Source organism: Oncorhynchus tshawytscha, linkage group LG22, assembly GCF_018296145.1.
Source record: "Oncorhynchus tshawytscha isolate Ot180627B linkage group LG22, Otsh_v2.0, whole genome shotgun sequence".
NCBI classification, from domain to species: Eukaryota; Metazoa; Chordata; class Actinopteri; order Salmoniformes; family Salmonidae; genus Oncorhynchus; species Oncorhynchus tshawytscha.
Window position 1 is genome coordinate 4,146,465 of NC_056450.1, and position 22,932 is coordinate 4,169,396.

The window sequence follows — 22,932 nt, forward strand, 5'->3', positions numbered from 1 at the left end:
ATGAAAACATGCCACGTCTTGCATACACGAACAGCCTTAATAAAATGCCTCAAAGCAGCATGATTGATGAAACAATAATTATTTTTCAAATTGAAATGCATACTCCCCACTTTGTTGTGGAGTCAACGTTCACGACCCGTGAATGGCCATTTTGTCCGCCATCGTTTCATATGAGAGTAATCTTCACCTTCATGTTTCACCCTGTAATTATCAAGAGGATATAAGGTTGTGGAGCTGATGCTTAGACCAGATTCTGTTCAGTTGTAATGTGAAGAAAAAGTTAACACTGTTAACCTCCCTCTTAAAAAAATGACTGATGCCTTTGCCCATTGGGGTAAGAAACATATCGTATGTCAAAGTGCCTACCCCCCTTAAGACAATGATTTGCAACCCAGATATCTTGCCAACAGAATGTTAATATGGTTGCCAGCGCAGTGAGAAATACATTAGTAGCGCCTATCGTACAGTATATCATCACAGAGAGGCTGCTGGCCAGGTGGCCCCCAGGGGTCAGACATAATTATTTATCTCATGGAGGAGAATAGGCAGGCCTTTAATCATCATCACAGGAGTACTACCAAGTCCTGAGTGCAATCAGGCCCTTTTATCATGGGCAGCCTCAGAGAGTGTGCCAGACTGTCTGATGAGCTGTCTGGACAAGTCTGCCTTCCTTCTTCAGAGAGAGACTGACCTCTAATCAATGCTGCAGTCAAGTGCACTTGACTGTGCTCTTACACCCTACCTTACCCTCTACCTTACAGCACCCCATGGGGTGGTCGGTCTGGCACTGCTTTGTGTTCATCAAGAAAGGCCACCCATTCCATCACTGTTAAAGGGTAATATTTCAGCACTTTTCAACCTCATAGTTACTATCTCCAGCGCCATAGCATTGTCTACATATGTGAAAACAGCCATTTGGGAAGAACCATGATGTTAAGATGAGCTCTTTTCAGTTGGTTATTTTTCTTCTTAACCATAATTGGTTTCTGTATACATGTACAGTTGGTAATGTGTCATTCACTTGACATATGAGTGTTTCACTTTGAGTAATGCTGCTTTTACGAGGTAGACGGTAGACGGCAAACCAGATGTCATTGTTTTCAATGAGAGAACGATTGTAAATGCCATTGAGGCTGGCGGTGAATGCCGTCAGCCGCCAACGGTAGATGGGACTTGCCGCCAGAGTTAAAATATTTCAACTTTTGCCCTCTGCCATAGTGTTGTTCTCTACCGGATGTGTGTTTACTGAAATCACCATAGCAACGCATACTGTAGTGCTGGCTTGCTTTTGCCATCATTTTCTTTCTTGCTTTCTTGTCCTGATATCCCGACTGGTAGGATGTTTTTTGCATCCCTCATCTAAACGCAGCATGACTCTTTGTTTGGCTCCTGACTGTTAAAGCAATGAAACTAAGACCCCTGCACCCTTAATTTCTTAGCTTCATTGTCGTTCCACTAATTTCTGTGTTTTTATTTTGACTCTCTCCATCCAGTCTCAGTCTCAAGACCCTCCAGCAGTAAATTGTCCCTTGGCTGTGAGAAGTAGTAACATTTTCAAATCCTTATAGCATTTACATGCTGCTTCTGGGAACAGCTGCGTCTGGGAACAGCTGCGTCTGGGAACAGCTGCATTTGGGAACAGCTGCATCTGGGAACAGCTGCGCTTGGGAACAGCTGCATCTGGGAACAGCTGCGCCTAGGAACAGCTGTGCCTGCGAACAGCTGCGTCTGTGAACAGCTGCGTCTGGGAACATGGAATGTGTCTGGGAACAGCTGCATCTGGGAACAGCTGCGTCTGGGAACAGCTGGGTCTGGGAACAGCTGGGTCTGGGAACAGCTGGGTCTGGGAACAGCTGCGTCTGGGAACAGCTGCGTCTGGGAACAGCTGCGTCTGGGAACAGCTGCGTCTGGGAACAGCTGCGTCTGGGAACAGCTGCTTCTGGGAACAGCTGCGTCTGGGAAAAGCTGCGTTTGGGAACAGCTGCGTCTGTGAACAGCTGCGTCTGGGAACAGCTGCGTCTGGGAACAGCTGCGTCTGGGAACAGCTGCGTTTGGGAACAGCTGCGTCTGTGAACAGCTGCGTCTGGGAACAGCTGCGTCTGGGAACAGCTGCGTCTGTGAACAGCTGCGTTTGGGAACAGCTGCACCTGGGAACAGCTGTGTCTGGGAACAGCTGCATTTGGGAACATCTGCGTCTGGGAACATGGAATGTGTCTGGGAACAGCTGCATCTGGGAACAGCTGCGTCTGGGAACAGCTGGGTCTGTGAACAGCTGCGCCTGGGAACAGCTGCGTCTGGGAACAGCTGCGTCTGGGAACATGGAATGTGTCTGGGAACAGCTGCATCTGGGAACAGCTGCGTCTGGGAACAGCTGGGTCTGGGAACAGCTGGGTCTGGGAACAGCTGCGTCTGGGAACAGCTGCGTCTGGGAACAGCTGCATTTGGGAACAGCTGCGTCTGGGAACAGCTGCGTCTGGGAACAGCTGCGTCTGGGAACAGCTGCGTCTGGGAACAGCTGCGTTTGGGAACAGCTGTGTCTGTGAACAGCTGCGTCTGGGAACAGCTGCGTCTGGGAACAGCTGCGTCTGTGAACAGCTGCGTTTGGGAACAGCTGCGCCTGGGAACAGCTGCGTCTGGGAACAGCTGCATTTGGGAACATCTGCGTCTGGGAACATGGAATGTGTCTGGGAACAGCTGCATCTGGGAACAGCTGCGTCTGGGAACAGCTGGGTCTGTGAACAGCTGCGCCTGGGAACAGCTGCGTCTGGGAACATGGAATGTGTCTGGGAACAGCTGCGTCTGGGAACAGCTGCGTCTGGGAACAGCTGTGTCTGGGAACAGCTGCGTTTGGGAACAGCTGCGTCTGGGAACATGGAATGTGTCTGGGAACAGCTGCGTCTGGGAACAGCTGCGTCTGGGAACAGCTGTGTCTGGGAACAGCTGCGTCTGGGAACAGCTGCGTTTGGGAACAGCTGTGTCTGGGAACATGGAATGTGTCTGGGAACAGCTGCGTCTGGGAACAGCTGTGTCTGGGAACAGCTGCGTCTGGGAACATGGAATGTGTCTGGGAACAGCTGCGTCTTGGAACAGCTGTGTCTGGGAACAGCTGTGTCTGGGAACAGCTGCGTCTGGGAACAGCTGCGTTTGGGAACAGCTGCGTCTGGGAACAGCTGCGTCTGGGAACATGGAATGTGTCTGGGAACAGCTGCGTCTGGGAACATGGAATGTGTCTGGGAACAGCTGGGTCTGGGAACAGCTGTGTCTGGGAACATGGAATGTGTCTGGGAACAGCTGGGTCTGGGAACAGCTGCGTCTGGGAACATGGAATGTGTCTGGGAACTGCTGGGTCTGGGAACAGCTGCGTCTGGGAACATGGAATGTGTCTGGGAACAGCTGGGTCTGGGAACAGCTGCGTCTGGGAACATGGAATGTGTCTGGGAACAGCTGCGTCTGGGAACAGCTGGGTCTGGGAACAGCTGGGTCTGGGAACAGCTGCGTCTGGGAACATGGAATGTGTCTGGGGTTCATACAATTTGAGGATGAAAATACAATTTGAGGATGAAAAGGACAGCTTCGTAAATAAAGACATTTGATTTACAAACGGTTTGTTTTGTCTGTTAATGGACTTTCAGATCATTTGAACTGACGACCTTGAACTCACCCAGACACAACACTTGATTAGGCTATTTGGCCCAGTGCCTCATGAAGTGCAGTTATTCCCGCATATGTACATTATATAAATACCGCTGGCCAACACTCTGCTCTGACACACAAACAAAATGTTCAAATGTTTCCCTCCTCTCGATAAATAGATTGAGCGTTGCTGTAACACTCCAAACCCCACAGGCTACCGAGATAAATCCACTGGTACGATCAACAATGCCTGACACACTAAATCCCCGGCTGATTGCCAGGCATTTACTGCTTTTCACACTGCCCAGTTTTAATGGCCACTGGGCCACTCTCCACTCCTGGGCCAAAGCCAGATCCTTCCTTTTGCCTTTTATAAATTCCTCTGGTGGCTCATTCAGGCACATGCCCCCACGTGGACCCTAATATAGCACCAGATGCAAAAACAACAGAGGACATCTGAGTTTAACAACATTTGTGTCAAAAGCCAAATACCTTCTATTTCTTGTTCTGGCTTTCATGGTTTTGTTTTGGTGCTCTCTGGTCATGTTGACGTTGGAAGTTTAGTGGATGTCTGCATGTCAGATGGTTTTTCATAGGCTTGAAAGGCAAGCCTCGTGACCACAGTGTCTTGAAATGATAACAGTAATGCGTGTCAGTGTCGTTATGGAATGCTGCTTGACATTGTGGAACAATGCCTGTTTATCAAAGAAACTGAGGAAAACATGTTTGTTCTTCAGAAACCCCAAATGGAGAATAAGCTTTCGTCTTACTTAGAAAATGTCACTTGATGGCTTTGATAAAGTCAACAACAGAGACATACTCTACTTGTCGTGACTGCTGTTTGCTGCCACGTGTCTTGTTTATTGTATTGATGTGGCTCCTTAAAGGTTAGCTTATAGAGCAATATCCACTGTGCTGAGAAGAAACTGTTATGTTGTTGAAAGGCACAGGTTTGTGCTGAGCATGTATTGTCCCATGGTAGTGCTCTTTGAAGAAGTATTATCCAGAAGAGAGGACCTTCAAACGGGTCCCTGACGGACACCTAATGTCATAGAGGCCCCTGGATAAGGTTTTAATAGAGGCATAGAGAATCATTGACCTTTAATAAATCCTGTTAAGGATAGATACAACTTATGGAGAGGAACTGGAAGACATGTTTACAGCCTTTGAGGAGGCTTGGATGGGCCCTTGGTTCATTTTCCATTGCCATTCCTGATCCAGGGAGTAACGCTAACTTTTGAGGAAATAAATGGGATAGATATACTCCATTGTAGTGGTTGGTTGTCAAGATGCCATAGGCTTTCTAACTTTTGATGGAATTTTCGCAGGGCGTCTGTCGTTAGACTGGCTGGTTTTGTGTGAATGTGTGTGCGGGCGTGTGTGTGTGTGTGTGTGTGTTTACTGGCCCTCCAGTGCTTGCTTTGCTAATTGTTCTGGCCTTTGTCCATCTGTCTCCTGTTACCACCTGGCCCCGATGAGATTGGCATGCGACTGTATTTCTTGCTGATTCCTCTGTGTGTCTAAGGCTTCTCTATAAGAGGCTTGCAGGGCTTCTGGGGCTTAGGCAGAGCTTTTCCACTGCAATACACTGTATAGCGAGAGCAGGGCTTCTGTGGTACACTGTACAGAACTCTTCCAATATAATACATTGTACAGCGAGATCTCTTCCACTACAATACACTGTGCAGCAGAGCTATTCCACTACAGTACACTGTATAGCGAGAGCTCTTCCACTACAATACACTGTACAGCAGAGCTCTTCCACTACAATACACTGTATAGAGAGAGCTCTTCCACTACAATACACTGTACAGCAGAGCTCTTCCACTACAATACACTGTATAGCAAGAGCTTTTCCACTACAATACACTGTATAGCGAGAGCTCTTCCACTACAGTACACTGTATAGCGAGAGCTCTTCCACTACAATACACTGTACAGCAGAGCTCTTCCACTACAATACACTGTACAGAGATAGCTCTTCCACTACAGTACACTGTACAGCGAGAGCTCTTCCACTACAGTACACTGTATAGCGAGAGCTCTTCCACTACAGTACACTGTACAGAAATCACACTGATTTGTATATTTTTTGCAGGATGTTTCTCACCCTCTGCTCTTTGTCATTTCTTGGCCACAGATGTTGACGAGTGTCAGGTCTACAACGGAGGCTGCCACCACCGATGCGTCAACACCAGAAGCTCGTTCTACTGTGAATGCAACCCAGGCACCCGCCTGCACACAGATGGCCGGACATGCATTGGTAAGGAGTAGTGTGAAATTGCCTTTAGACCAGTGGTTCCAAAACTATGGGTCTCCTGTTTCACATGGGGTCACCTGATATGAAAATGGGGTCGCAGGAACATTCCCCCCAAAAATGTTTATTTTTATTTTTATCGTTGTATCTCAAAATCATTGTAATGTGGTTACCCTTAAAAATCTAAATGATGATTGTTGAAATCTAAACGATAAAATTCAATCAGAGTGCCCGTAGATCGTGGGAAAAGGCCGCACTTGACTGATGCGCTTCAATCAGAATAATTCAACTGCAACAGTCAAGTGTAGCCTGTCGTGCTGTCATGTGACTGAATGCTGCAGTCTAAGCATTCACGGGTCATTACGGAGGAGTTTTGGTTACTGACTTGTTGTCTCCTTCAGAGCATTAAAACTGTATTTATTTATTTAACTAGGCAAGTCAGCTAAGATCAAATTCTTATTTACAATGACGGCCTACCCCGGCCAAACCCGGACGACACTGGGCCAATTGTGCGCTGCCCTTTGGGACTCCCAATCACGGCCGGATGTGATACGGTCTGGATTCAAACCAGGGACTGTAGTGACACCTCTTGCACTGAGATGCAGTGCCTTAGACCGCTGCGCCACTTGAGAGCCCATGGTGCCCTTTGTCAGCTCATATCTGTGTGAAGCTGGATTCAGCAGTGGTCTTGTCTGCATTAAAACCAAATATTGATCCAGGTTGGATGTGACAGCAGTAATGAGAAGCGCACTGTTGACCACACCCCCTGACTTTGAGAAGCTCCGATGCGACATGCACAAGCACACCCATCTCATCAGCGGTGGTGAGATAAGAGATAATGTCAGACTCATTTGCAATTGGCTGTATAGCTCCACATTAAAAGTATGTGATCGTGAGTTGAGAAAACAATCAGAAATACTGTTAGAATGTTTTGCAATTGCCTGCCATAGCCCCAAATAAAAAAGTAAACTTTGGCTTTTAATTACAATTTATTTTGTAGTTGGGGTCATGAGAACTTTCAGATATCAAAACTGGATCGTGGATGAAAAAAGTTGGGGAACACCTACCCTAGACACTGACCTTGGGTCAGTTTTGCATTTCCCCACTTATGGTTAAGGTTAGGCTTGGAGGAGGGGAAGCTGATTCTAGGTCTCTACTGTACCTTGGGGAACTTCACCCTGGAGCCATCAGTGAGACCTAAAGGGAGGGTGGAGCTGTGGAGGGGCACCTAAGGTCAACCAAGGTCAGGGGGGAGTGGTTTGGGAGTGATAGGGGTTTGGGATGAAAGAGGTGGATCTGGTCCAACGTGCTGGCTGTATCCCATTGTTGCCCTCGCCATCTGGAAACTACGCTATGGTAGAGGCTGGGACTCACATCAAAGCAGGGAAAGGGGTCTTCACCTTCTGCTTGTGTCAAAAGGGGGAATCAAAGAGTCTTTTGTGCTGGCAAAAGAGGTGCTTTCCTGCTGTTCTCCAGCAGCCCTTACAGAGCAGGTTTGTGTCTGGGCGTATATACTGTAGTAGCGCAGTTTCTGCCTCTGGCACACAACAACAGCATGTCAGGTTAACTCAAATCAAATCAAATTGTATTTGTCATATGCGCCGAATACAACTGGTGTAGACTTTACCATGAAATGCGTGCTTATGAGCCCTTCCCAAAAATAAAGAATTTAAGTGGAATTTGAGTCGATTGACGCAACGGTGTGTCAATCTAAGTAACATTATTAAAAAAAAAACATTTAAAATCCGTCAGTTTAAGGTAGAAATATATTTGTTTGCTTTGGATGCATCTCAATCCACTGCATTTGCCAATGTTGCACTTCCGCATCTGCAGTCAAAAGTGACATCCTGAAAATCTGTCTTCTCACTAAAACATCTGTAGAGTCCAAACAGTTTGACATACAAACTACTATGGAAAGGGGAGACTCTCAGGTACATGAAGGTGTTCTCCGTTTTGCTCTAAGATCACCACAAGTGGCAAGGGACTCGTCTGAAGTCGGTACCGTTGATGTGCTAACTTCTGTTTGTAGCTACCGAACCGTTTGGGCTACAAACTAATGTGACCTCACTGTGGAAAAGGGAGATTCTCACGAATACGATGATCATCTACGTTTTACTCTATGACCCGCACAAGTGTCACAGGACTCGTATGAAGGTAACTAGGACCCTTGAAAAAAAGCAAAATTGAAGTATGAAGGTAGTTTTGTGCCTACCCAAATTACGAGTAAAAATAAATATATACACTACCGTTCAAAAGTTTGGGGCAATTACAAATTTCCTTGTTTTTGAAAGATTTTGTTTTTAAATTGTACATTAAAATAACATCAAATTGATCAGAAATACAGTGTAGACATTAATAATGTTGTAAATGACTATTGTAGCTGGAAACGGCAGATTTTTGAATGGAATATCTACATAGGCTAACAGAGGCCCATTATCAGCAACCATCACTCCTGTGTTCCAATGGCATGTTGTGTTAGCTAATCCAAGTTTATCATTTTAAAAGGATAATTGAACATTAGAAAACCATTTTTCAATTATATAAGCACAGCTGAAAACTGTTGTCCTGATTAAAGAAGCAATAAAACTGGCCTTCTTTAGACTAGTTGAGTATCTGGAGCATCAGCATTTGTGGGTTCGATTTGTGGAGTGATTTGTGGAGGGGTTGAAAAACTAGGACATTTCTAAGTGACCTCAAACTTTTGAACGGTAGTGTATATACACTGCTCAAAAAAATAAAGGGAACACTTAAACAACACAATGTAACTCCAAGTCAATCACACTTCTGTGAAATCAAACTGTCCACTTAGGAAGCAACACTGATTGACAATAAATTTCACATGCTGTTGTGCAAATGGAATAGACAACAGGTGGAAATTATAGGCAATTAGCAAGACACCCCCAATAAAGGAGTGGTTCTTCAGGTGGTGACCACAGACCACTTCTCAGTTCCTATGCTTCCTGGCTGATGTTTTGGTCACTTTTGAATGCTGGCGGTGCTTTCACTCTAGTGGTAGCATGAGACGGAGTCTACAACTCACACAAGTGGCTCAGGTAGTGCAGCTCATCCAGGATGGGACATCAATGCGAGCTGTGGCAAGAAGGTTTGCTGTGTCTGTCAGCGTAGTGTCCAGAGCATGGAGGCGCTACCAGGAGACAGGCCAGTACATCAGGAGACGTGGAGGAGGCCGTAGGAGGGCAACAACCCAGCAGCAGGACAGCTTCCTCCACCTTTGTGCAAGGAGGAGCAGGAGGAGCACTGCCAGAGCCCTGCAAAATGACCTCCAGCAGGCCAAAAATGTGCATGTGTCTGCTCAATCGGTCAGAAACAGACTCCATGAGGGTGGTATGAGGACCCGACGTCCACAGGTGGGGGTTGTGCTTACAGCCCAACACCGTGCAGGATGTTTGGCATTTGCCAGAGAACACCAAGATTGGCAAATTCGCCACTGGCGCCCTGTGATCTTCACAGATGGAAGCAGGTTCACACTGAGCACATGTGACAGGCGTGACAGAGTCTGGAGACGCCGTGGAGAATGTTCTGCTGCCTGCAACATCCTCCAGCATGACCGGTTTGGCGGTGGGTAAGTCATGGTGTGGGGTGGCATTTCTTTGGGGGGCCGCACAGCCCTCCATGTGCTCGCCAGAGGTAGCCTGACTGCCATTAGGTACCGAGATGAGATCCTCAGACCCCTTGTGAGACCATATGCTGGTGCGGTTGGCCCTGGGTTCCTCCTCATGCAAGACAATACTAGACCTCATGTGGCTTGAGTGTGTCAGGAGTTCCTGCAAGAGGAAGGCATTGATGCTATGGACTGGCCCGCCCATTCCCCAGACCTGAATCCAATTGAGCACATCTGGGACATCATGTCTCGCTCCATCCACCAAGTCTTTTGCACCACAGACTATCCAGGAGTTGGCGGGAGTTGGCGGATGCTTTAGTTCAGGTCTGGGAGGAGATCCGGGGCAGCAGGGTAGACTAGTGGTTAGAGCGTTGGACTAGTAACCGGAAGGTTGCAAGTTCAAACCCCCGAGCTGACAAGGTACAAATCTGTCGTTCTGCCCCTGAACAGGCAGTTAACCCACTGTTCCTAGGCCGTCATTGAAAATAAGAATTTGTTCTTAACTGACTTGCCTAGTAAAATAAAATAAATAAAAAATCCCTCAGGAGACCATCTGCCACCTCATCAGGAGCATGGCCAGGCATTGTAGGGAGGTCATACAGGCACGTGAAGGCCACACACACTACTGAGCCTCATTTTGACTTGTTTTAAGCCTGTAGTGTGTTTTTCCACTTTAATTTTGAGTGTGACTCCAAATCCAGACCTCCATGGGTTGATAAATTTGATTTCCATTGATAATTTTTGTGTGATTTTGTCAGCACATTCAACTATGTAAAGAAAAAAGTATTAATAAGAATATTTCATTCATTCAGATCTAGGATGTGTTATTTTAGTGTTATTTTAGTGTTATTTTAGTGTTCCCTTCGCTATTGTTTTGAGCAGTGTATATGCAGTTGAAGTCGGAAGTTTACATACAGGTTGGTGTCATTAAAACTTGTTTTTCAACCACACATTTCTTGGTAACCAACTTCATACTTTGTTGCAAAAAGTGCAAATCAATCCCAGAACAACAGCAAAGGACCTTGTGAAGATGCTGGAGGAAACAGGTGCAAAGTTATCCATATCCACAGTAAAACAAGTCCTATATTGACATAACCTGAAAGGCATCTCAGCAAGGAAGAAGCCCCTGCTCCAAATCCGCCATAAAAAAAGCCAGACTATGGTTTGCAACTGCACATGGGGACAAAGATCGTACTTTATGAAGAAATGTCCTCTGGTCTAATGACCATCGTTATGTTTAGAGAAAAAAGGGGGAGGCTTGCAAGCCGAAGAACACCATCCCAACCACGAAGCACGGGGTGGCAGCATCATGTTGTGGTGGTGCTTTGCTGCAGGAGGGACTGGTGCACTTCACAAAATAGATGGCATCATGAGGAGTGAAATTATGTGGATATATTAAAGCAATATCTCAAGACATCAGTCAGGAAGTTAAAGATTTGTCGCAAATGGGTCTTCCAAATGGACAAATACAAATACAAAATGGCTTAAGGACAACAAAGTCAAGGTATTGGAGTAGCCATCACAAAGCCCTGACCTCAATCCCATAGACATTTTTTGGGCAGAACTGAAAAAGCGTGTGCAAGCAAGGAGTCCTACAAACCTGACTCAGTTACACCAGCTCTGTCAGGAGGAATGGGTCAAAATTCACCCAACTTATTGTGGGAAGCTTGTGGAAGGCTACCCAAAACGTTTGACCCAAGTTAAACAATTAAAAGGCAATGCTACTAAATACTAACTGAGTGTATGTAAACTTCTGACCAACTGGGAAAGTGATGAAATAAATAAAAGCTGAAATGAATAATTCTCTCTACTATTAATTATTCTGATATTTCACTATTATTCTGACATTTCTGAAAATAAAGTGGTGATCCTAACTGACCTAAGACAGGGAATTTTTACTAGGATTAAATGAGTTTAAATGTATTTGGCTAAGGTGTATGTAAACTTCTGACTTCAACTGTATTTCCTGAGCTTTCTTGTATCTCCTAGATATCGGACAAACACTTAAAAACCATGTTTCTTATGATACGTTTGACTGTCTTTTTTGCTATTTATGAATGTGTGTGTCAATAATTTTTCAAATAGTTTTATTTTTTATACCTAAAGAGGTCCTACAACTCAAAATCAATTAGCTAAATGATCCGTAGTATGACCATAGTAAAACAATTCCATTCCGCTTATAATTAAGAATTAAAAATAAACGGTAACAAGTGTAATAAAATAAAATACACAAGAATGGAGCTACAGTATGACCACACCCCCTGACACCCCCTGGGAATACGAGGGCCCATTCCAAATCTTTTCAGCCTTCTGAGGGGGAAGAAGCGCTGCCGTGCCCCCTTCACGATTGTGTGGGTGTGTGTGGGCCAGATTAGGTCCTTAGTGATGTGAATGCAAAGGAACTTGACGCTCTCAACCCACTCCAAAACATCCCCCCCCCCCGCTCCACAACAGCCCCTCTTTCTCCTATATTCCACAATAAGCTCCTTGGTCTTATTGACATTGAGGGAGAGGTTGTTGTCCTGGCACCACACTGCTAAGTTTCTGACCTCCTCCCTGTAGGCGGACTCATCGCTGTTGGTGATCAGGTCTACCACCGTCGTGTTATCGGCAAACTTGATGATGATGTTGGACTTGTGCTTGGCCATGCAGTCATGGGTGAACAGGGAGTACAGGAGAGGACTAAGCACACACACCTGAGGGGCCCCTGTGCTGAGGGTCAGCGTGGCGGAGGTGTTGTTGCCTACCCTCACGACTTGGTGCCGCCCCGTCAGGAAATCCAGGATCCAGTTGCAGGGGAAGGGGTTCAGTCCCAGGGTCCCTAGCTTGGTGATGAGCTTGGAGGGCACTATGGTGTTGAAAGCTGAGCTGTAGTCTATGAACAGCATTCTCACATAGTTATTTCCCCTCTTGTCCAGGTGGGAGAGGGCAGTGTGAAGTGATTGTGTCATCTGTGGGTCTGTTGGGCCGGTATGTGAATTGGAGTGGGTCTAGGGTGTCTGGGATGAGGGTGTTGATGTGTGCCATGACCAGTCTTCCAAAGGAGTTCATAATTACAGATGTGAGTGCTGCAGAATGACAGTTGTTTAGGCAGGTTACCTTGGAGCTCTTGGGAACAGGGACAAGGGTGGTCAGCTTGAAACATGTTGGGATTACAGACTGAGACTAGGAGAGATTGAAAATGTCTGTGAAGACACTTGCCAGCTGGTCTGCGCATGCTTTGAGACCACCCCCTGGTATTCCGCCTTGTGGTTGTTAACCCGTTTAAATGTTTTGCTCATGTGGGCCACGGAGAGCAAGATCACATACAGTAGTCATCCAAATAACAGGTGATTTCATGCAAGGCACAGTGTTATATTCCTCGAAGCGAGCATAAAATACAGTTAGCTAATTTGGGAGTTCTGCATCGCATGGCTGGGTTTCCTATTATAATCCGTTATCGTCTGCAAGCCCTGCCACATAGCACCCCTAATGGCGCAGGAGACATGTTGCTAGAAGTGAGGTGGAACGGTTCTAAGTCTACCCGTGCTATAGTCTCCACACACCAGAAACGCTGCCTCTGGGTGAGCCTTTTCTTGTTTGTTTATAGGCCCATACAGTTCGTTGAGTGCCAGAGTGTTTGTTGTTGGCTTGGGGTGGGATAAACTTTGATTTGATTTGATGTAGACCGCTGTGATAATTACAGATGAGAAATCTCTTGGTAGATAAAAGGGTCTGCAGCTTACCATGAGGTATTCTTTATCAGGTGAGAAAGAGCTAGAGATTAGTAGCACACCAGTTGTTTTTTTATTTTTAAAAACACTACACCTCCTTGCGACTTCTACAAAGCCTCTGTACGATCCTGCCTCTGCATGGAGAATCCACCGAGTACTACTTGCATAGCATCATCATCCAGCCACGTTTCAGTAAGACATACATATAACATCCAGCTTTCCAAGTCTCTCTGATAGGAGATGTTACGTTCTCACAAGACAAACTCAATATATCGCTACCGGAAAGGGGACTAACAACGAAAATGACTTTGATAACCAAAACAAAACAGAAAGGGGTTCAAAAAGGTTTCTGAAAGGCACCCATGTGGGTTCCCACTGAAAGTTGGCAAAGCCGCTAGTAAGACACCCACCATGGATTCCCACTAGGTTTGCCTCCAAAAAGACAAACTACAAGAAAAACCCACAACAACTTCGGATAGGGCGTAAAAAGAAAAAGAGTCTTCTTTCAAACTTACGAGGTTGAGCTCAAAATCGCACCTCAGCTGACATGAAATGTAGCTCTCCCAACATCTCTCAAGCTCAACTGGAGCGCTGAGCCAGCCACTCTTAAATATCACATGGGCTAGCACAGGTGAAACACCTTCCGACTAACGAAATGGACAAGCTAGCACAGGTGTAACACATACTTACTAACAAGGTGACACCAATTGATGTGCCCTACGTGCTAACGTGATACCTCAAAATAAAACAATTCTGTAACAGAGAGACTCGAACGAAGATCATCGATCTTATTCTCGAGTGACTGGAAATTTTCCAATAGAATGGAGGAAAGCACCGTTTGGTTTTGTCTTTGCCACAATTTCACCAGGAATCCACCTTGTCTCCTGTGTCTACACCTGTAGCGTTTTTTTAGCCCATGGAACAAAGAAATAGGATCGGGTATGAACAGTCGAATAGCTCAGTCGGAGTTGAAGTCATATTTTAAGTCCAAATTAAGGTTAGTAACTGTCGATCTGATGCCCAGAAGTGGCTGGAGGTCATATGTGATAATAGTATGATCTTTATGTATCAAAAAAGTAAAGATAAACATGATAAGAGTCACTATATAGCAAAGTTGTTACTCTTCTCTTGTCTGTGTGTTTGATTTAGGACCGTTGCCTCGCAGCGGGCCATGGGAAGCCCCCGAGGCCTGTTGAAACATTGTTGGCTTTGACCAGGGCCGGTTTGAAGGAAATGTTACAGCTTGCCTACAAATAGCCTGATTTGTGTATTTTTATGAGTAATTACCACAGAGATGGGAACCCATTCATATTATTAACGTTTTCATGGAAATGGGCCCCAAATTACACTACCTCAGTTTGTGATTATAATGATCAATTCATTGATTCATCCTTTTCCTGGAGAGCTACGAGTGTGCAATGTTTTGTTCGAGCCCTGCACTAACACAACTGATTCAGCTAACCAAGGTCCTGGCAAACAATGAATTAATAAAATCAGGTGTGTTAGAGCTGGAACATAAATGTGCACCCCCTGTAGCTCTGGAGTGTTGGCCACCCCCAAAGCCGTCATTTCAGTTCAACTACAAATACTTTTAACCCCATTGCTGTTCCTATTCACCACTGAGAGGTAGAAGATGTGCTCCGACACACGCACTAATCTTAGATTCCCTCTTGGTGTCTGCACAGCAACTGCGTGCAGTCCAGAAGCGCATATTAAATTTAGTTATTTATTTAGATTTTAATCAGGCTACTTTGATGTCATGGAACCCTCTGATGGCATGATGTGTCATTCAAACCATCTCATTCTTCTCATGCTGTTGTTTTTTTGCCAGGCCTTGTTTTCCTCCTTTAAATTAAAGGCAGCTTACAAACTCAAGGCTGTTCCAAACAGTAGAGCAAAATAAGACACCATACATAAACTCTATGACATATGCTTTAATGAGAAACATATGACTGACTGACCACACCCTTAGAGTGTTCCTACGTCACAAAAGTTTTTTTTATCAAAGACTCAGATTGAGCTCGATTTATTTGAAATTCATTTATCTATTTCCCTGAAAAAAAGTATAGACCCTGTGCTGGAAATGTTTAATGTTTGTGATTTTATAATAACACATTTCTGTGTTCTATTCATATGCTTTTTTAATAACAGTTTTCTGTGTTCATACAAGTGACCATATTGAACGAATCCTCACTTATCAGTATCTGCAATTTGGCAGTACGCCCAGACCTTGTTTAAGAACGAAAGATATCCCAGTTTCAAGGTCTCAGCTTAGAGAGAAGAAGCCTCATGAGGTATTGATCGGTCACATGAATGAAGCAAGCATTCATTATTTATGAATAATGAATAAGCTAAATCATGCAAATAGGACTTGTCTGCAGTATATAAGGGAATTAACGGGACTGCCCCGTTAGAGCTCCTAACAGATGTTCACTATGGTGCATCAAGTTTGTTGGAACCTCTCCAGCAGGCTGATAATAAATAAGGATTAATTTAAGATTGATTTCAAATGTCCCTGTGTAAGAATTTGCATGACAACCCACGTATATGTGTCTGGCCTTTTGGATTATTTATAAGCCCTAAATAGTCTCAACTGTTCCCTAGCACAGAGTTTCCCAAACAACTCTTTACACCGGAGTTGTCTCGAGATGGCTATGCATATTCATGGCATGAGCCTAGTAGCATAGCAGCTCTCTCCATTGAATACAGGCGGTTGACGTCAACAACCCTCATTGAATATTTAAATAAGGATTACAATAATGAGATGTGTCTACCAATCCAAAGAACGGATTGGCGGGAGGTATACAGCCCGCCGTGCCACTTTGTGGACAACAACTCCCATTTGTTATGGTGGAGAGACATGTATCTTGTCAGTATATCCATAATCTTTGCTCTTTCTTCCCCATGTCATTCTTTCACTCACACCTCATCTGGGTTCAGGCATAGCACAGCCGAAGGAGCCAACTCATCCATCATTGGGAAAATTAACATTGCTATTTGAGAATTAGTATGAAATGTGGACCAAAATTATATATTCAATGTATTGGTCATGTGACGTTTTGGGTGATTTACTATCAATGGAGAGCATATAGGCAATTTACTTGCCAAAGCGACCATGTCAAGTGAGTCATTATGGCTTCCCGGAGAACGTTGTCAGTCAGGGGAAGACCTGATACTTTCCACTGAAGATCTCACAGCTTTCCTGAATAAACATATGTCAAACGCAACCCCCTGCCCCTATACCACTCTTGGCACTAGATCTGACAGGATAAGATAAGTGTGGGAAATATTGCAAGTTCCACCTAGTGGGCAAGTTTGAGCAACTATCATATTGCTTATACCTATCCAGTCCTTTCAGATATGCATAACGTTCCTGGGCTCTAGAGCAGGGGTATTCAACTCTTACCCAACGAGGTCTGGAGCCTGCTGATTTTATGTTCTACCTCATAATTCATTGCACGCACCTGGTGTGCCAGGTCTCAATCTGTTCTTGATTAGAAGGGAACAACGAAACCAAGCAGTGGAACTGGCTCCGAAGGTCCAGAGTTGAGTTTGAGGGATCTAGGGGTGAGCGGCAAGGGTTGTTTCTAGTCAAGGTCCACTGCAATGAGCCACGTATTGTAAGTACCCTGCTGTCCGCAGGTTCATCGGCCCGAATCAGATGTCTCGCGAATGGATCAGCAAAAAAAGCGTTGTTATTATTGGGCCTCTGTCCTGAGATGGCAATTGAAGAGAAAACAGAGTGGAGCGGAGTGGGGTCAGCGCCTTCATCATTTTCCCAGATCGGAGTGTAGATGGGGTTCATGTTTGTTTTTGTTTTGAAACTGGAACTCCTTTTTCTGAGTTCCTCCAACTGAAAATGCAGGAGCTACATCTCATCTTTGAGATACAGTTCACCTTGGGTTATGCGTTAGCATAAATCAAATATTTGAAACGATCTGGTGGTGTCTTGCACTTTGTGAGAACATATAGACAAACACTTGCTCCTGCTGTCAGAGCGAGCAGACCTACTGTACATGTAATTTCCGCGAGTTTATCCTGCTTGCATTAACAACTATTTGCCTGTGTCATTGTAGATAATCTGAATTTAAAAAACAATGGTGGTCAAACATGTAACTTTGAGAGTTTCTAAACAGGTACTCTTTCTTCACATGATAATCAATCAATTACATTTGTGTACTGTACATCACCTTTAATTGTTGATCTATCATGTCTCACTCTGTGTGTTTCTCCCCAGCCGTCCAGTCCTGTGCTGTCAGAAATGGAGGCTGTGAGCAGGACTGTGTGCAGCTGTCCCCGGATCACTACCAGTGTCGCTGCAGACCCAACTATCATCTTGCAGAGGACAGCAAACACTGCAAGTGTAAGTGCCACTAGTCGGCCATTTAAAGGAAAAACCTGTGTGTGCTTGTGTGCAAACTTCTCAGTCCATCCTTTTTATTCTTTGTTTTTCATGACAGGGAATAACAAAATGCTTACTGTGCTGTGTTGGCTGCATTCGCTGTATTGGCTATACTTCAACAGTTCATTTTCTGCCTGTTTGATCTGTCGTGGGGCCAAAGAAATCTAATGTCATTCTATGACTATAAATCCATCCTGGTGTTTAACTTACCAGCTCCACTATGTTTTCTCCAACAAAGCCCATGAAAACCATGAACAAATACCGCAGCCTAATAAAAGTAACACATTAAACAAACTCAATTGCACTTGTGGCCATTGTTGTTTCCCATGCCCATTTGGTATGACCCCCTAAAGGAGTTTGGCAGCCTTGGCCTGTGGTGAATTTGAAATGCAATAAAACACAATTATGTCTTCTTAAAGGCTGCAGACTGCACCGATTCTGTCCATTGTAACTTGCTAGCTTGTGTTAATGACCACTTGCCCAAGCTCTAGCGCCCAGATTTCCTCCTGCTTCAGATACAGTAGATGGAGTATACATTTTATAGTCCAGGCAATATGTGCCAAATCTGTGGAGATATGTTCACTTTTTCATAAAAGCTTGAAACTTGGTACACTTGTACAGTTTGGGGCCCTGAAAATGTTCAGATGGAGGCATCGCAAAAACACCTCCCGGCGGATGTGGTGGACATTCCGCCATAAATAAACAATGCATTGTGCATCATATCTTATGAACCAAACATGTTAACACAGAAAATATGATGTCTACCTCTCTATGTTGATGGTCAAGGATTACAGTAATGCCATGCACAACATAAAAAATGCCCCCTGGCATCCATGGTGGCCATTTTGCTATTTCGCTATAAGCGGACAGTGTATTTTTCCCGTCATATCTGCTGAACTATACATAATAACACAGAAAAGGTGATGTCTGCACCAATGTTTTGATGGTCAAGGATTACAATTGTGCCATGTACAACATCATAAATAGTTATGATTATTATAAAATGTTGGACTGCCACTGGGCGAAAAAGCATCCATATCAGGGGATATCTTTACATTACACGTTTTTAATATTCTAAAGAATACAGACCATTTCCAAAGCAATTTTGGAGTTTGGTGGATATACACTACATCCTGACAAATTCTAAATCCAGATGTGTCTTTTAGACATACAGTTTTAGGTACACCACCCTGTTCATGAAAATGGTTTGCTCCTACAGACAGTGATTCACGTGGTATATAAAGCAAGCAGATGGACATGGAGGCATTCAGTTACTGTTAGATTGAACGTTAGAATGGGCAAAATGAGTGACCTAAGGGACTTTGAGCGTGTTATGATCATCGGTACTAGGAGCGCTGGTTCCAGTATCACAGAAACGGCCGGCTTCCTGGGCTTTTCACGCACGACAGTGTCTAGGGTTTACCAAGAATGGTGCAACAAACCAAAAACATCCAGTCGGTGGCAGTCCTGTGGGTGAAAACAGCTCGTTGATGAGAGGTCGAAGGAAAATGGCAAGAATCATGCAAGCTAACAGGCAGGCCACCGACAGGCAAATAACAGCGCAGTACAACAGTGGTGTGCAGAACGGCATCTAGCAACGCACAACTCATCGGTCCTTGTCACGGATGGGCTATTGCGGCAGACGACCCCACCGGATTCCACTCCTATCAGCTAAAAACATGAAGAAGCGGCTCTAGTGGGCACGCGATCAGCAACACTGGACAATTGAGGAGTGGAAAAACATTGCCTGGTCTGACAAATCGGGGTCCCTGTTGGCGTAAGGATTTGGCGTAAGTAACGTGAGTCCATGGCCCCATCCAGTGGTGTAATGGTGAAAGGAATGTTTTCCTGGTACACGTTGGGTCCCTTGATACTGTTTCCATGCCCTGAAGAATTCAGGCTGTTGTGGAGGTAAAGTTGTGGTACGACCCTGTACTAGATGGGTGTACCTGATAAACTGTGGGGGACCAGACATCCGTTCTTGTCCCGTGCAGAATCTTTCTTGCTCGTACCTTAGCATGGTGTCAATGATGATACATTTTCAGTAAAGCAGAATAAAAAATTATTGATTCCACATTGCCCCCAAACTAAGCTTAACCTAAAGTATAATATTTCTCAAAAAACTAGTTCAATCAAATTTACAAATCAACAACAGAAATAATATTATAAGGTGTACGTAAAATCAAATCAAATTTTAAATGTCACATGCACATGGTTAGCAGATGTTAATGCGAGTGTAGTGAAATGTTTGTGCTTCTAGTTCCGACAGTACAGTAATATCTAACAAGTAATCTAGCCTAACAATTTCACAACAACTACCTTATACACACAAGTGTAAAGGAATGAATAAGAATATGTACATAAAAATATATGGATGAGTGATGGCCGAACGGCATAGGCAAGATGCAGTAGATGGTATAGAGTACAGTATATACATATGAGATGAGTAATGTAGGGTATGTAAACATTATATAAAGTGGCATTGTTTAAAGTGGCTAGTGATACATTTATTACATCAATTTTTCCATTATTAAAGTGGCTAGAGTTGAGTCAGTATGTTGGCAGCAGCCACTCAATGTTAGTGATGGCTGTTTAACAATCTGATGTCCTTGAGATAGAAGCTGTTTTTCAGTCTCTCGGTCCCAGCTTTGATCCACCTCTACTGACCTCGCCTTCTGGATGATAGCGGGTTGAAGAGGCAGTGGCTCAGGTGGTTGTTGTCCTTGATGATATTTTTGGCCTTCCTGTGACATCAGGTGGTGTAGGTGTCCTGGAGGGCAGGTAGTTTGCCCCCGGTGATGCGTTGTGCAGACCTCACTACCCTCTGGAGAGCCTTACGGTTGTGGGCAGAGCAGTTGCCGTACCAGGCGGTGATACAGCCCGACAGGATGCTTTCAATTGTGCATCTGTAAAAGTTTGAGTGTTCTTGGTTACAAGCCAATTTTTTTCAGCCTCCTGAGGTTGAAGAGGCGCTGCTGCGCCTTCTTCACCACGCTGTCTGTGTGGGTGGACCATTCCAGTTTGTCCGTGATAGGTACGCCGAGGAACTTAAAACTTTCCACGCTCTCCACTACTGTCCCGTCGATGTGGATAGGGGGGTGCTCCCTCTGCTTTTTCCTGAAGTCCACGATCATCTCCTTAGTGTTGTTGACGTTGAGTGTGAGGTTATTTTCCTGACACCACACTCCAAGGGCCCTCACCTCCTCCCTGTAGGCCGTCTCGTCGTTGTTAGTAAATCAAGCCTACCACTGTAGTGTCGTCTGCAAACTTGATGATTGAGTTGGAGTTATGCATGGCCACGCAGTCATGGATGAACAGGGAATACAGGAGAGGGCTTAGAATGCACCCTTGTGGGGCCTCAGTGTTGAGGATCAGCGGGGTGGAGATGTTGTTACCTACCCTCACCACCTGGGGGCGGCCCGTCAGGACGTCCAGGACCCAGTTGCACAGGGCGGGGTTGAGACCCAGTACTATGGTGTTAAATGCTGAGCGGTAGTCGATGAACAGCATTCTTAAATAGGTTTTCCTCTTGTCCAGATGGGTTAGGGCAGTGTGCAGTGTGATTGCGATTGCGTCGTCTGTGGACCTATTGGGGCCGTAAGCAAATTGGAGTGGGTCTAGGGTGTCAGGTAGGGTGGAGTTGATATGGTCCTTGACTAGTCTCTCAAAGCACTTCATGATGACTGAAGTGAGTGCTACATTGACATTGAGCAGTTAGCCTAGTCGGCCAGTAACCAAAAGGTTGCTGGATCGAATCCCCGAGCTGACAAGGTGAAAATTTGTCATTCTGCTCCTGAGCAAGGCAGTTAACCCACTGTTCCCCGGATGCTGACGATGTTGATTATGGCAGCCCCCCCAAACCTCTCTGATTCAGTGGGTTAAATGCAGAAGACACATTTCAGTTGAAGGCATTCAGTTGTACAACGTACTAGGTATCTCCCTTCCCCATTGTCAGAAACTGAGATTTCATTTTATTTCTTTCCATTGTTTACCACAGCAGTCCACCATTATATAATAATCTGAACTGTTTGATGTTTTACGGGATATAATTTTATTAATTGACCATCAATACATAGTTGTAAACATCACCTTCTGTGATATCATTCAGTAGATATGACGGAAAATACATTGTCCAGCTATGGCGGAATAGCAAAATGACTGCCACTGCCTCTAGGTTGCGATTTGATGTTGTGCATAGTACCATTGTAATCCTTGACCATCAAAACATAGGGGTAAACATCACCTTCTCTGTAATAGCATGCTTGGTTCAGGAGATAGGAGAAATAAATACCTTATTTGCAGGTGTTTTTCCGATGCCTCCATATCTAAATGTTCAGGGCCCCAAACTGTACAAGTTTACAAAGTTTCATGCTTTTATGAAAAAGTAAACAGAATTTTCACAAATCCCCTGCACTATGAGCTTAGCTGAAATACACAGCTGTGCTGGAGCGGTTGGCTTCAGATATCGTGGCTGGCTGTCCTCAGTCCTTACCCAAAGGCCATTGGCAGCCTGGATCCTTACTTCTGAATTATACTTCAGATGGTTCTTATTGTGGTCGACACGTAGATATCAGATTCAACATGTCGTATTTTATATATCAAGACACATGTAATATTGTTGGAATTTTACATTTAAACATCAAAAGACAAAAAAGCCCTCAGAGAAATGTCAATTATGTTTACAATCCAATTGGATTGTAGTGATATTTAAATGGTTTTGATAAAATAGAGGGGAAAATACAATTATAGTAATTTATGAGGTTATAAAGCAGAGCTTGCAGCTGTTGGGAAGTGTGAACTGTAATAACAAAAAAATGTTAAATTACTGTCCACTTTGGCGAGCTTTGAAATTCCTCTAGTCTTGTGTCCAACTGCGAGGTCTGAGACAGAGACCGGTTGGCTTGGCGAGACTTGCCATTGGCTTGGCGACCTCTGACCATTGGTCTGTCTGGCCAGCAGACTGACTGGCCAATACACATTAACTGAGTCTTACCAGAGGCTCACTGTTGCCTTGGTTACCAATGCACCATCCAAGAGCGCAATGCATGAAATAGTTATACCTAGGGTGGATTTCAAACAAACCGGCATTGTGGAAAAGTTACATTGTTACTGTTGTATCAATTCTATCTTTGGGCAGATGTGGAAATCTTGTACCTTTTACTGACTTTGTGTTCCTTTACAATGAATTCTCTGTTTCCTGCTTAGCTAGATGTGCACTGTCTTCCATACATCGACAACAAGTAGCTACCAAGAAATAAAGGAAATGGCACTTGATTCCTAATACGTGTAGCCACTTGGAAATTCA

At 44.7% G+C, this 22,932-nt stretch overlaps 1 protein-coding gene across 2 annotated transcripts in view; it reads left to right on the plus strand.

Moving 5' to 3' along the window:
• LOC112221591 (multiple epidermal growth factor-like domains protein 6) overlaps positions 1-22,932 on the plus strand; it is a 72,265-nt gene that overhangs the window by 8,744 nt on the left and 40,589 nt on the right. For both annotated transcript variants that reach the window (XM_042303598.1, XM_042303597.1), the window contains exons 2-3: positions 5,774-5,896; positions 17,463-17,588. In XM_042303598.1, the coding sequence (XP_042159532.1) occupies positions 5,774-5,896; positions 17,463-17,588 (249 nt within the window). The remainder of the gene's footprint in view (positions 1-5,773; positions 5,897-17,462; positions 17,589-22,932) is intronic.